At 48.6% G+C, this 13381-nt stretch overlaps 1 protein-coding gene across 2 annotated transcripts in view; it reads right to left on the reverse strand.

Moving 5' to 3' along the window:
* Nucleotides 1-13381, reverse strand: part of Itga9 (integrin subunit alpha 9) — a 292483-nt gene that overhangs the window by 217198 nt on the left and 61904 nt on the right. For both annotated transcript variants that reach the window (XM_052187013.1, XM_052187014.1), the window contains exons 12-13: nucleotides 7057-7147; nucleotides 6316-6361 (exon numbers count right to left, since the gene is read on the reverse strand). In XM_052187013.1, coding sequence (XP_052042973.1) covers nucleotides 6316-6361; nucleotides 7057-7147 — 137 coding nt within the window. The remainder of the gene's footprint in view (nucleotides 1-6315; nucleotides 6362-7056; nucleotides 7148-13381) is intronic.

Here is a 13381-nt window from a genome sequence, read left to right on the forward strand (position 1 = left end):
TCAGGTTAAGTGCGGCAGAAAGACCGGCCCCGCATGGGGGAGGTGCAGCCATGGCTGGGGGGTCTCGGGCTGAAGAGAGCAAGCTGAGGAGCAGCGTGCATCTCTCTGTTTCCTGACTGTGGATGCAGTGGAGCCCCTGCCTCGTGCCCCTGCCTCCGTGACTTCTGAATGGACTGTTTCCTCAAACTAGGAGTCAAACTTTTCCTTTCTTGACTTGTTTGGCTTTTTGTCCAGGAGTTTTGTCATAGCAATAAAAAGTAAGCAACGAAGAATCTGAGGGACACTGTCTAAAAGCCTGCTGCCTGGGAAGCCTCCCTAGTGTTCCCCCCCCCCCCCCCACCGTGTGTGTGTGTGTGTGTGTGTGTGTGTGTGTGTTCACATGCACATATGTGGTCTCAGCTCTGTGACTTAACTCTGCCTGCTGCATTACTAAGGAAAATAGCTACTATCTCTTTCTAAACCTGACCTACAAGTCTAAAGCCCATCGCTGGGCTGGGGGGCACAGAAACAGCGATAAAAGTATCCAAAGCTTGAGAGAGAGAGAGAGAGAGAGAGAGAGAGAGAGAGAGAGAGAGAGAGAGAGAGAGAGAGAGAGCTAGGCTCCTTTCTACAACAACACCCTGGCAACCCATGACCTGCCAGGCTATGGAAAAGGAGATGAAAGGCCAGAGTCCATCCCTTTCCCAGCTGGTCAGAAAGAAGGCAGGGTCCCTTCCCAGAGAGCTCAGCTGAGCTCGATGGCATAAGCAGGAGACAGAAGGATCAGTCCAGACAGAACTACTGTAGAGAGAATATCCTGTGTATTGTATGGATGCATCACCTGTCAGTTAAAAAGCCTATAGCCTATGGCTTAGGCAGGAAATCGGAGGTGGGACATTCAGGAGGCAGAAAGAATTCTGGGAAAGAGCAAGGCAGGAAAAGATGTGAGATGGACACATGGTACCTGAGCACAGGTAAACAGTCTCGTGACAAAATGAAGAGTAAAATAAGTGGGTTGTGTTGTTGTAATTCTAGTCCAAGGAATAGCTTCTTGGCCTTTTGGCTAAGATCAAGTGTAGTCCAAGAAGAGCCTAGATATATGGACAAGGTTTTGTAAATATATTTTGAGTCTGAGTCTTATTTCTGGGAGCATAGGGCTGGGAGAAAGAACCAGGCATAACTTCAACAAATCACCCGCGAAGCTTTCAAGCAGGGTCCTTTGAAAAGAGGGGCGAAGCCCTCCCGGGCCCATCCCATCTCCTTCCAACATCTGTTGCATCAGGTCTCTCGGATTTTTTTGTTTCCACTTCCAAGTGTTGTTTTTGGGTGGGGAGAGCAATTTTTCGTACGCCTCTCTGGTCATTTCCTTTGCTTTTTGGTGGCATAGCACCAGGCTCCTATCACCAGAACACAGGCCCAGCCGCCCCTCCCCCGGCTGTGCAAACTTCCTGAAAGCAGAGCTGCTCACTCTCCTATCAGCTATTCACCAGCCCCCCCCACCCCCCACCCTGGAGATAACAGGGGCAGCGAGGGGGCACCTGAGGACAGAGCCAGGAGTGCTTTTAAGGCTTCAAAGAAGCAGGTAACTAGAGTGCTTTTCAATGGCTGAGAGATCAAATCTTCACATCGCATTCCCAAGTAAATAATAAGAGTGGAGAGGGCACAGTTTTCACAGGGTGGTGCTAGTTCTCCTGGCAGGGACGGGGCAGGTGGAGGCTAGTTAGGATGCAAGCCCTGGGCTTTCCTCTGCCCAAGAAGCTCATCTGCATCCACACAGATGAAAACGCTCCACGCTCTCCCTCAGATTCTCTCAGCTGCAGCTCAAAGCTTCCCCAAATCCCAGTGCATCCCTCCGTGGCTGCAACTCCAGCGAACCCAGAAGCTCTCTGCAGACTGCACATGCTCCTTTGCTTGTCTCACTCAAAATCAGAAGAAACTCCAAGTCTAACTTCCCTGAAACACCGTCCCTGAACCATCTGCGGACCCGAGTACTCACTCCTCTGCGGGCCAGCTTCAGGAACAGTGGCCAAGACCCACTCTCCACAGTCTCCTTCCCCCTTAGCACAGCTGTGTGGCCCCTGCCACACGATACCCAAAAGCTGCATCAGTCAATCCAATCACTGACCCTGGGCATCACCTCTGCCAGGGCATGCCCACCTGGTCCTTTCTGCTGAATGTGACACCAAGGTTGCCACTGACCACGTGGCCTGCTTTTTTATCCTATCAGCCCTTATCGGCATCTGGAATGTTTTAAAAAAGCTTGTCTTAATTTGCTTTCCTGTTGCTGCGATCAACACCACGACCAAAAGCAACAGGAGGAGAAAGGGGTTTATTTCAGCTTACAATTTATGGTTCATTATCAAGGAGAGCTAAAGCAGGAGCCTGAAGCAGAAACCTTCAGAAACCACTGCTTATCAGCTGTTCCCAGAGGTTTGCTCAAATTCAGATCAGGCCAATCCGCCTCGGGGATGACCCCGCCCACTGTGGGCGGGGCCTCCTGGGGCTCTCTCTTCCCAGGAGGCTCAAACTGACAACCAAGTTCACCACCTCGAAGCTCCCAGTTCTTTGCCCATAGAGCAGGTCATTAGCGATACACACACCATGGAGCTGGTTAGAGGGCTAGAAGTCAACTAACCCTGTGAGTACAAGACACGGGTAGATCTCGGAAACATCGAGTTGCGTGAAAGAACTCAGAAGTTAGAATGCTTGTGGTGTAATGCCACTTATATGGAATCCTGGAATGGGAGAAAGTGACCTGTGGTGACAGAAACTGTACAGAGCCATATTAGGGCAGTCTTGTACTTGGTCAGAGTTTGACTTTGGTTAAGGTTAACTTCTCTCAGTTAGCCAGGATCCTGTTCTACCCAGGGTAGAGTGTTCGAAGTAAAGGTTAAGTTCATTGTTCCTCCAGGTCTAGGAATTCCTGAATTAAACAGGTGACCCACCCAGCTGCCGGAGCAGTCAAGACGAGGACCTCCAAGAGAAGCTAGACAACTTCCACCGGAACTCAGCCTGGAGTCTGGGGGGAAGGGTTTGCCCAAACTGTTAAAAGGTCTGGCGCCATTAAAGTTTCCGGCTTTGATCAGTGAATATTGTCTTAGCCGCACTTCTTTTCGCCCCTCTTCCCTATTTATTCCTCAGCTTCTGTTCCAGAAACCCACTTCGTAATAGCTGCAGGCAGCTATGGAACCCTACAGAAACTACAATGGTAGACGCCTACTGGGAGAAAGATGCAATTAGAACACGGGAAGGCTGGTAGCTAAAGCACTTGTCATGCAAGCCTGGAGATTTGAGTTTGATTCTCAGAACCCACAAGGTAGAAGGACAAAATCCACTCCACAATGTTGTCATCCTAATGTGTACCTCTCCAACACAACAACAATGAGAATTAACTTTTAATAGCACACAGAAATGTGCAGGGTGGCAGAAACATACTTTGTCTCGATGGTGGTGTGGTGTGCATGGGTTTGCACACCAGTCAAAGCCCACTGAGCCATACCTCGAACTGGTCCATTTGCTGTGTACAAATTATAGCCCAAGAAAGAAAGAAAACACACAATGAATGTAGCCATGCACTGCGTAACGGTGAAGACAGAACACACGTATGGCGGCGGTCCCATAGATGACACCACGTAGCTGCTTTAGCTTCTCGTAAGTACATATAGCCACGATGAAATCACCTAGCAAAGCATCCCTCTGAATGCCTGCCTGTGGTAGGCACAGGACTGTATATAAGATGCTCCTGTATGCCTGGTGCATGGGAGGTGAGGCGTTGCTCACGGTGTACTTGCACCATCATCTACTTGTACATGGCCCACTGGGTAGAATCAAAGAGTCAGGACCAGGACCGCCATGTTCTCTGTCCAGTCTCTAGCATCGAATACATGCAGAGTTTCATGTCAACAGAGAGCAGGGTATATAAACGGAGAGGGCGAGGGAGGGGTCATGGACTCATGTGATGGCGGCATCCCCAGCCTCCTTTGAAGCTCACTTGGGCTCACTGCTGTCCAGGGGTGGGCTCCTCACTACCTCACCCATGTGTAGTCTTCCTGGCATTCTGTCTCCCCAGACTCGACCTTCTACTCCATGCAGGAGTCTGAGGTCTCCCGTCCACAGTGACAGCACCTCACTTAATATATGGAACAGAGAGATGAACAGAAACTCCTTTGGGTTTGGAGCTCACAGGGGAAGAAAGATGAGATCCTAGCCCTGAGAGGAGAGGTGAACTTCACCTCCCACACAAATCCAGAAGCTATCTCACCCCTTGCAAAGGAAAACTTAGTTTTTCCCAGCAGAGTCTTCGTGAGTATATAAACCACACGTACAAAAGGCCAGGCCACATACGTACGCCCGCAGTAGATGACAATGCAAAATCAACTCCACAGGATTTTCAGAGATTTTTTTTTTCTCTTTCATACCACTTTGTTTGAGCTTTTTTCTTTTTAATTTTTCACTTATCTATTATGGTTCCGATTTTGCGGTTTTCGTGGATTTCTGTGTTTTTTGTGGTTTTTCTTTGTTTCTTAAATACTGGGTATGTTTTCTTTTGTTTTGTTTTCTTTTGTTTTGTTTTGATTTCTCTGTTTTCTAAGGAAAGGAAGAGAAAGAAGGCCTGGGGTTGGATGGATGGGGAGGTAGGGAGGATCTGGAGGGGCATGAGAGAGCGGAAACAGCCATCAGAATATATTGTAGGAAAGAGAATTTATTTTCAATTTAAAAAATGATAAAGCCTAAGAGACAAAAAATGTCTTTAATCCCAGCACTTGGAAATCAAAGGCTGTGGATCTCTGTGAGTTCGAGATCAGCCTGGTCTACAGAGTGAGTTCCAGGACAGCCAGGGTGCTTCAGAGAAACCCTGTCTCGAAAAACCAAAACAACAACAGAAACAAACTACAGAAACAAACAGCTGCTCTGGGTATCAGGACACCAGCATCTGCATCATAAGAAGCCAGGGGACATGTTTCCTCTAGTAGGGACCCTGAGAACCACGAGGAGCTGTCAGGTCATTGTGAGGGGAATACAAGCCTCACAGGGGCCACTGCATCTCCCCCAGAACAGCCCTTCACTGAGGCCTCACCCAAGAGGAAGGATGCCATGCCCGAGAAGAAAGCTGGGCAGATAAAAGGAAAAAAGTGGAAACTGAGTCATGAGGGTGATAATTTAAGGAACCAGGAAGGTTTGACTTTAACCTCTGTTATCTTTGATACTGCAGAGCTTCTGTGTATATGATACAAAACCAGGAAGCAGAAACGTTAGAAAGTCAAATCAACTATATCTACACGAGGCCAGCTTCTCTTCATATCAGGCTCTGTCTCATAGTTACATGTTATCAGCCCACAGCTTCTGGGAAATACTCCTATTATTGTCTTTGGCAGAGGAAAATCCTGGACCAGAGAGGTCAAAGGGCTCGCCCAAGAGGCTCCACCTAGAAGGGCAGAGGCAGGCCTTGAACTCACACAAACTGCCCTCCAAGCCACAGCCAACTTCAAGGTTATTCTGGCTGGCCCTCGGACAATTCAAAGTTTAGACTGTCTGGTGGTCGGCTGGTTCTTTCCTGTGGGGTACATCATTTAAGAAGAAAGTGTGTTCCCCCAGGGAGGCTTAGAGAAGGCAGAGCTAAATCCAAAGCATCTGCAGTGGAGGGCTACATGGGCTCTGGATCCCTTCCAGCTGTAAGACCATAGCAGTTTATTTTAGAACATTCTGCCATCGCGTTATTAACAAAACTGTTGGCTCCCACTCCAAAGTAAAATTCTGCTTCCTCTGACTCACACAGGCCGAAATATTTAAGATGGTACACGGGGGAGAGTTGGCGCTCAGGAGGCTTCAGAGAGTCCTGGGCCCAAGCACGTGTCTCTCACCTCTGCTGTGCCAGTGCACAGAGAGGAGGCTCCTGGTCCCTGAGGTTAAGGATGGAGTGATGATCCTGGTTATAAAGATAGAAGCCGAGGCTGGACAGGGTTTCCCAGAGCTTTGAGTGTCTGGTGCTTATAGGAAACAAGAATGTTTATATAGTATGTCAACAGGGGGATGGTCATGGCCAAAGGCAAACAACCCTTGGATTAGTGTTTGGGTCACCCCAAAACCCTGTCAAGACGCCCCCAGGAAGGTCGCACCTCCCTCTAAGCTAGTCAAGGCCACACTCTGGGACTCTGTGGTAAAGAATATGACAGAGAGAATAAAGGGGGCATTCCTGTGTGTGCAGAACCTTCAGCCTGCAAGGGGTAAGACGAAAGCAAGAGCCAGCTGAAAGGATCTGTCCCAGGCCTCCCCAACAAAGCTCTGGCTGATACTCATGAAGAACACGGCCCCTCGAGCAAGAGCCAGGCATCTCACCTGAGGAGGACCACGCTGTCGGACAGGAAGGCTCCGATGGTGACATCTGAGAACAAGAATTCACAGACTCAGAACCTTGTGGTAAGCAGCCCCAGCTGCCCTTTGGCATGGAGCCACGGTGACAGAGGCCCAGCCTTGTGGTCAGGGAGCCCTTCCTACTGCTGCTGTCTGGCTGCATAATGACTTCGTAAGAATTACAGCCACATTGTCTTCAGTGGCAGCCAAGCACATGTGGGTGAGGAGGCCTGGAATCGGAGCTGGATGTGTAAAATACACAGCAGATTCTGAAGATTTTTAAAAATTAACTCATTAATAACTTTTACATTAGTTATACATTAAAATGATAAAATGTTGGCTATCTTGGACTACACATTATGAAGATTAACTTCATCTTGTTTATGTATATTTTTCTGTAGCATATACTGTTATATATAAATATATCGTTAAGCAATGATTAAGCTTTAATTGTTAGTATCAGCAGATATTATTTTATTGGAATATACAGTTTTCCGTAATCTGTGCTTGGTGGATAATTTTTAGTAATTTGAAAACAGATCTTTTGCCAAGAATTTGGGTTTTCTTAGCGAGGCTTTGTATAAAGGAGCTGCTTCTGACAGCCAAAGTCACCAGGCAAAAGCTCCCATTCAGCTGTGAGAACAACTGTCAACTAAGCTGAAGCCCTGTCTCATCTCACACACCTATCTTCATTTATCTGGCACAGTTTTGAGACAAACAACTTACCAGGATAGCCATTTCCATCCATATCAATGCCCCCTGATATGGACTGCCCAAACATCCGCAGGGCCGGGTTTATCTTCCTTCCAGACAGCTTCTGAAACAGACAATAAAATTATAGAGTCACAGGAGGGCACTGAGGAGCTGGGACTGTTGGAACCCAGCTTCCTGGGGCACTGGGTCTGAAGTTGCTGAAAGAAAAGAAACCATCCCTAGAATTTGGCCAGAGGGCCTATAGCAGGTACTTGAAGATCACACCCTCCCTCCTCTTTTTTTTTTTTTAATTTTTTGTTTTGTTTTGTTTTGTTTTGTTTTTGGTTGGTTGGTTGGTTGGTTTTGGCTTTTTTGGTTTTTTGAGACAGGGTTTCTCTGTATAGCCCTGGCTGTCCTGGAACTCACTCTGTAGACCAGGTGTGCGCCACCACTGCCCAGCTGGTCACACACTTCCTTATTCTTGCTTGTCTTGGGCAGATGTCCTCATTTAAAAATTTTCCTGGGTTTGGTACCAACAAAATGTCTATTAACACTTGATTTTAAAGCCATTATTTTACATTTATTTATTTGTGTACATGGCTTGTGTAGGCTGCAGTACACATGTGGAGGGCATAAGATGACCTGAAAGAACTGGTTCTCTCCATCACCTTGAGGGTCCCAGGAATTAACCACAGGTTGTAAGGCCTGGCAGCAAATGTCTGTACCTACTGAACCATCTCACTGGCTCATGGACGGTTTTGATATATTCAAGACAAATAAAGGCTGGGTTTATTTTCCTTGTGTGTGTGTGTGTGTGTGTGTGTGTGTGTGTATATATATATAGGTTAGAGGACAACCTTGTGTAGATCCTTGGGTGCCATCTACCATTTTGTTTTTTAAGGCAGGGTCTCTCAATGGTATGAAACTTACTAAGTGGTCTAGTCTGACCAACATATCCAGCAATCCTACTGCCCCTGCTTCGCTAGTGCTGGGATTACAAGGCAGGCATGCACTTTACTGAGCCGTGTCTCTCTTTACAGCTCCTTTGCTTTGCCCAAGACACAACTAGTTGAGATGCTGGGAGTATCCTTCCCTCCTATCTGTTACTTATCTAGGTATTAACTGTTGCACTTGCTTCCCCTAAGACGGACAGGTCTCTAACTTATCCAGCTGGAAAGACATCTAGGTGGAAAGTTACCCCCCAAGGCAGCCAACCAGGAGGTCTACTCACTCCCAAGCTGCATAGAAATGACTCAGCAGTTTGGCCTGGTAAATCTAGAACTGCATGGTGCCGAGCCTCCTAGAAAGTGCAAGGAGGGGGTCGGCCATGTCTCCTGAAAGACCTTAGCCCACGAGGCACACGTATAACTCCTCTACCATCTCACATTTTATACACCATTAACTTCATCGTGACAGATTCCTAGTTCAGGAATGTTTGTTGGGTCTGGGGCACCCGGAAGACTACTTGCAAGCACAAGAACCTGAGATCTGACTCCAGCATCTACATAAAAAGCCAGGAATGGTGGACTGTTCTTGCCAGCCCAGGGCAGGGAGCCTGGGACAAGGCTGTCCTCCTCCCTAAGCAGTGTGCTCCAGGTCTGTTTGAGACCTTGAGTCAAAGGCGTGGACTTTGCAGCTGAGAATGACACCTGAGACTGTCCTCTTGCTTCATACACACCTGTCCACATGCACACACACATTTTAATAAAGAATACAGGGCTGGAGAGGTTGGGCCAAGGATTAGAGCACGGTGTTCTTCCCGGGGCTCCCAGTTTGGTTCCCAGCACCCACATTTGGATGAGAGGGTCTGCTCCAGTTCAGGGTATCCAGCACCCTCTTCTGCCTCCTCAGTGACTGCATTCACTGCACTGTGCCCTCCCCCATCCCCACCTCCGCCCCCAGACATATACAAATGCTAGCACAGAATTAAAAAGTAAAAAGATACTTGTCATACCACCAGCTGAAGCTATCCATTCGTATTCCTGCGGTTCAGCTCCTCTAAAGACACCAAACTTCTTGAGCCAGAAAGTCTCATTTTTTTTGAGATCTGATCGATTCTGCCTTTTTTCTGTCCACCGTGTCCTAGTTAGCTCTTTGTCTCCGTGATTAAAAAAAAAAAAAAAGACCAAAAGTAGCCCGGGGAGGAAAGGGTTTCTACAGATTATAATCCATCACAGAGATAAGTCAAGGCAGGGACTTGAAGTAAAAACCATGGGGGGATTGGTCACTGCTCAGGTAACTTTCTTTTGAGACCAGGCCTACCTACTAGAGATGGCTCCGCCCACAACGGGCTGGCTCCTCCTACATTACCTAGCAACTTAGAAAATGACACGCGACTGTGTTTATAGGTCACTCTGATGAAGGCAATTCTTCAGCTGACTTTCTCTCTTCCCCGTGACTGTAAATTTGTTGATACCTGAAGTAAACTATCGCATAGTGAAGCCCACAACAGAGCCACGTTCACAGACATCAGGGGCTCACTCTGCCTGTCTTTTTCTGCGCTTACTGAGCTTACTGAGTCCTTCTGTGGGGAAGCCCTGGTGGGGCTGGGGGGCGTGTCCACGGGCTCTGCTGAAGAGAGAGGATATCCCCTGCCCTCCGCAGCTGATAACTACAAGGAACTGTCCCAGAGATGATCTAAGACGGGCGGCTTGCCATCTTCTGTTAAAGCGTCCGACAGGAAATGCGCGAGCATCAAAGGACAGCTCAGAGCCCTGTAGGCAGTGCTGCAGAAACACTGCTTGTTAACAGGCTCAGCCACACATCCCACATGGCTCTGTCTAAACAAATGTGTGTGTATCTGCGCAAAACCCACGCTTTGAAGCTGCGCATCTCGGCTCTGGAGGCCAAGAACACTGGAAGCAGCGTGCTGTGGGTTCTCGTTTCTTGGGTGTACTGTGGCTGGGAGTTGGGGGAGAGTGAGGGGTGGTCCATTTGGGGGGTGGCGATGCAGGCTTAAGTTATCCACTGACATCTGCAGGCCATTATGCTATAAAGCGGGGAAGATAAGTCTGCACGGTGCTAATAACTGTAAATGGAAACCAGGAACTGTGGGAAACCTCCGCTTGACCAGGTTTATATGCAGCGTCTGTTAGAGCAAGGGAAAGATCACAGGGGCCGCCACAGCCACGGCATGCCTGGGGGCTCTTGGATTGAGAAAGGCATCTCAGGATCTTAAAATCAACACTTTTCATGGTAACCTCGAGGAGGCGGCATGAGTTAGAGAGGAACAGGAGAGGAGTCCAGGCTCTGATCTCACAATTTCTCCAGCAGAAATAATACTAGTTGGGGCCAAAGAAAAGCGATCCCGTTGCCTAGACTCATTTCTGATTTCTTCCTCCAGTTCTTAAACACAATGCCCGCTCTGTCCAGGATCCAGGCCCGGAAGAGCATACCATTAAAGGATTGTTTTTCCCTTTTAAGCCATTGGCCTTATCATATACATATTAGCAAGCTTAGAAAAGTGTGATCGTGGCTGTTTCTCTCTTGCTCCTTCTCTCTCTCCACCCTGTTTAAAGAACTCCAAACCGCTTCTCTGTGAAGGCTCAGCAAGCCAGGGTGCGTGCTGACAAAGGCACTGTCTCCAGCTGCCAATCGTGGCTTCCCACTAGATGCTCCACGCTGACCACAAATGCGCACTGCAGCTTTCTGCAAGGATTCCACCCAGCAACCAAACAAAACACTGGAGAGGCACGCCAGGGGGAGGCGGGGGCTCCTGCAGGTGGCCCCTCCGTGATTAGCTTCCAAGGTCCAGGCACAAGCTTCCAGGAGGATATGTGGAGAATGACCCTCCCCCTTCACTCCCCACCCCTCACCCCCACCTGAGGATGGGCTCCTTAGATGACATCATGGGAACAGAGCATCCCTGACCCAAACCATGCAGGTCACACTCAGTGTTTCCAGCTTCTAACAAAGCTGGTGGAATCACCTATAGTTTGTTGTTTCCATGGTTACTTGTATCTAAGGACAAAAGAGCACTCAGTGTGGATGGATGCCCCAGGAAGTGTGTATACAAGTCTCCACATCTGTAGGTTTTCCCATGGAATTTCCTTAGGCGGGCCTTTTCCCAAAATGCAGTTGAGGAAGGTGGCCACTCAGGGCAAATCCAATACCCTCTGTGGGGCTCATCAGAAAGCCAATGGCTAATAAGTGTATCCATCTCACACAGCTGTAATGAGGATTCAGGGTGAAGAAATGACAGGCTCTCTGGCAATAGCTCCTCTTCCTCTCCGTGAATCTCCCTAAGGCAAGCACTGACTTAGCAGGTGTTGGCAGAGAGAAAGAGCCTATGGCCCAGTAGTCAGCAAGGCCTCACCATCTAACTCAGACTAGCTGCAAGGACTGCCATACATGTACACACTGTCTCCAGGGCTGGGGAGACACTCTATGGGCTAGAACACGTGCTGCAGAACACAAAGACCCAAGTTCAAATTCTCAGCGGCCACACAGAAAGCCAGGCATGCCGCATGAGCCTGTACAGGGACCGGGACAGGAAGATTGCTAGGCCTTGAAAGGCACAGCCTAGGTGTAGTGTCTCAAGGGAAGGAAGGAGAGAGCGACAGACCAGGGGCGCCTAACGCTCCTGCCTGTGTGTATCACACATGTGCATATGTTTCAAACACAAAACACTATACATACACACATGTGTACACACACACTCACATATGTAGACACACAGATAGATAGATAGATAGATAGATAGATAGATAGATAGATAGTCAGATAGGTGATAGGTAGATATGCAAATAGGCAGATAGGTAGTTAAATGATAGGTAGGTAGGTAGATAGATAGATAGGCAAATAGGCAAATAGGCAGATGGATGGATAGATTGATAGGCAAATGAGCAGATAGATAGATAGATAGATAGATAGATAGACAGGCAGACAGACAGACAGACAGACAGACAGACAAATGAAAGTGAAAGAGATTGTGGCCCCATTTACACGCATCCTAAAATTCAGACCTTGGCTCACGTGACAGAGCAAGTACAAAACCGCCCGTGCCTGGTGCCACTCTGCATGGGTTGGGCATAGCACTTCTGAGACAAACCCAGACACCCAGAGACCTGGGACCACTAAGATGAGCAAGTAAGCAGTGGAGAGATGAAAGAGAAGGAGAAGCAGACCGATGTGCGCACAGTGAAGAGAGGAGACCGGGAGACTCCAGGGCAGTGAGGAACAGCCTGGTGCGAGTAGCCAGCAGTGCCACCTAAGGCCATGCTGAGGTCCTGGCCCGTGCTGACACCAGGGCCATGTCTGGGTCCTTGGCTCACAGTAGCAGAGGTCTGTTACCACCAAAGGCCAGGTGGACATCCCTAGTCGGGGTTGCTACCTGGGGCCAAGCTTATATCTGAGGGTGTGCAGAGCTAGCCCCACCCTTCCCCTGGGCATCAAGGTAGAGCTGTTCCCAAGGGCATGAGAGCAGGAGAGATGGCCCCTCCTTGCCCTTGCCAGCTGTAGCAGTAGGGGGAGCAGACCCAGCACCTCACCCAGGAAGCACAAACGTGAGGGCCTTGGTTCTAGGAGTTTTGGGTGAACTAGCCTAAAAGAACATGGGAACATGAGAGAGCTTGCCCTGGTAGTGTGAGGGTGGGTGAGCCGGCCCCACGGGCACGAGCTGGCCCTGTGCTTTGCCCACTGTGGCATTGGGTGAACCAGCCTGAGGGTGTGAGCGTGGGAGAGCTGGCCTTGGTGGTGTGGGCGTGGTCTCAGCTGGTGGACTGAGACACTCTGATACCACCTAAGCCCACATTCAGGGCTTTGAGTTGGCTCACCCAAATGTCTACCCCATCTATGAACTGCTGCGGCACGTGAAGGGACCAGTTTTGCAGATCCAAAGCTGCAGGATCTCATGACACAGGGCAGCAACAGGATATCTAAGAGGGGTCCTCGTGAGCCTCTGTATTGATCTGTAGCAGAAGCCAGAGGCTTGAACCAGACCAATAACTCGTTGCAATGAACATTTGCAAGTAACGTTGAATAGACAAATGGTATACCGTGGACCAAACTGTGACACACTACAGCTTTGACAACAAGCCTTTTTTGTTGTTTTGATGGGAAGGTTGCAAGAGCAGAGGGCAGATACATGGGAATGGGAGGTGAGTGGGATTGGAGTGAAAATCAATAAAAAGTTAAAATTTAAAAACTATAAACCTTGGGCTGGAGAGCTAGCTCAGTCATAAAAATACAAATCTGTATGTACAGGTGTGAACAAGAAATACTCAGTGTACAAGTGTCCAGTTACAAATATTTGCTGACTTAAAAGGGTTTGGTTTTGTTTTGAATTTACTGATGAGGATTTTATAGCCCAGGCTGGCCTCAAACTTGCTGAGGATAATCTTAAACTTCTGATCTTCCT

Source organism: Apodemus sylvaticus, chromosome 7 (assembly GCF_947179515.1).
Source record: "Apodemus sylvaticus chromosome 7, mApoSyl1.1, whole genome shotgun sequence".
Lineage (NCBI taxonomy): Eukaryota > Metazoa > Chordata > Mammalia > Rodentia > Muridae > Apodemus > Apodemus sylvaticus.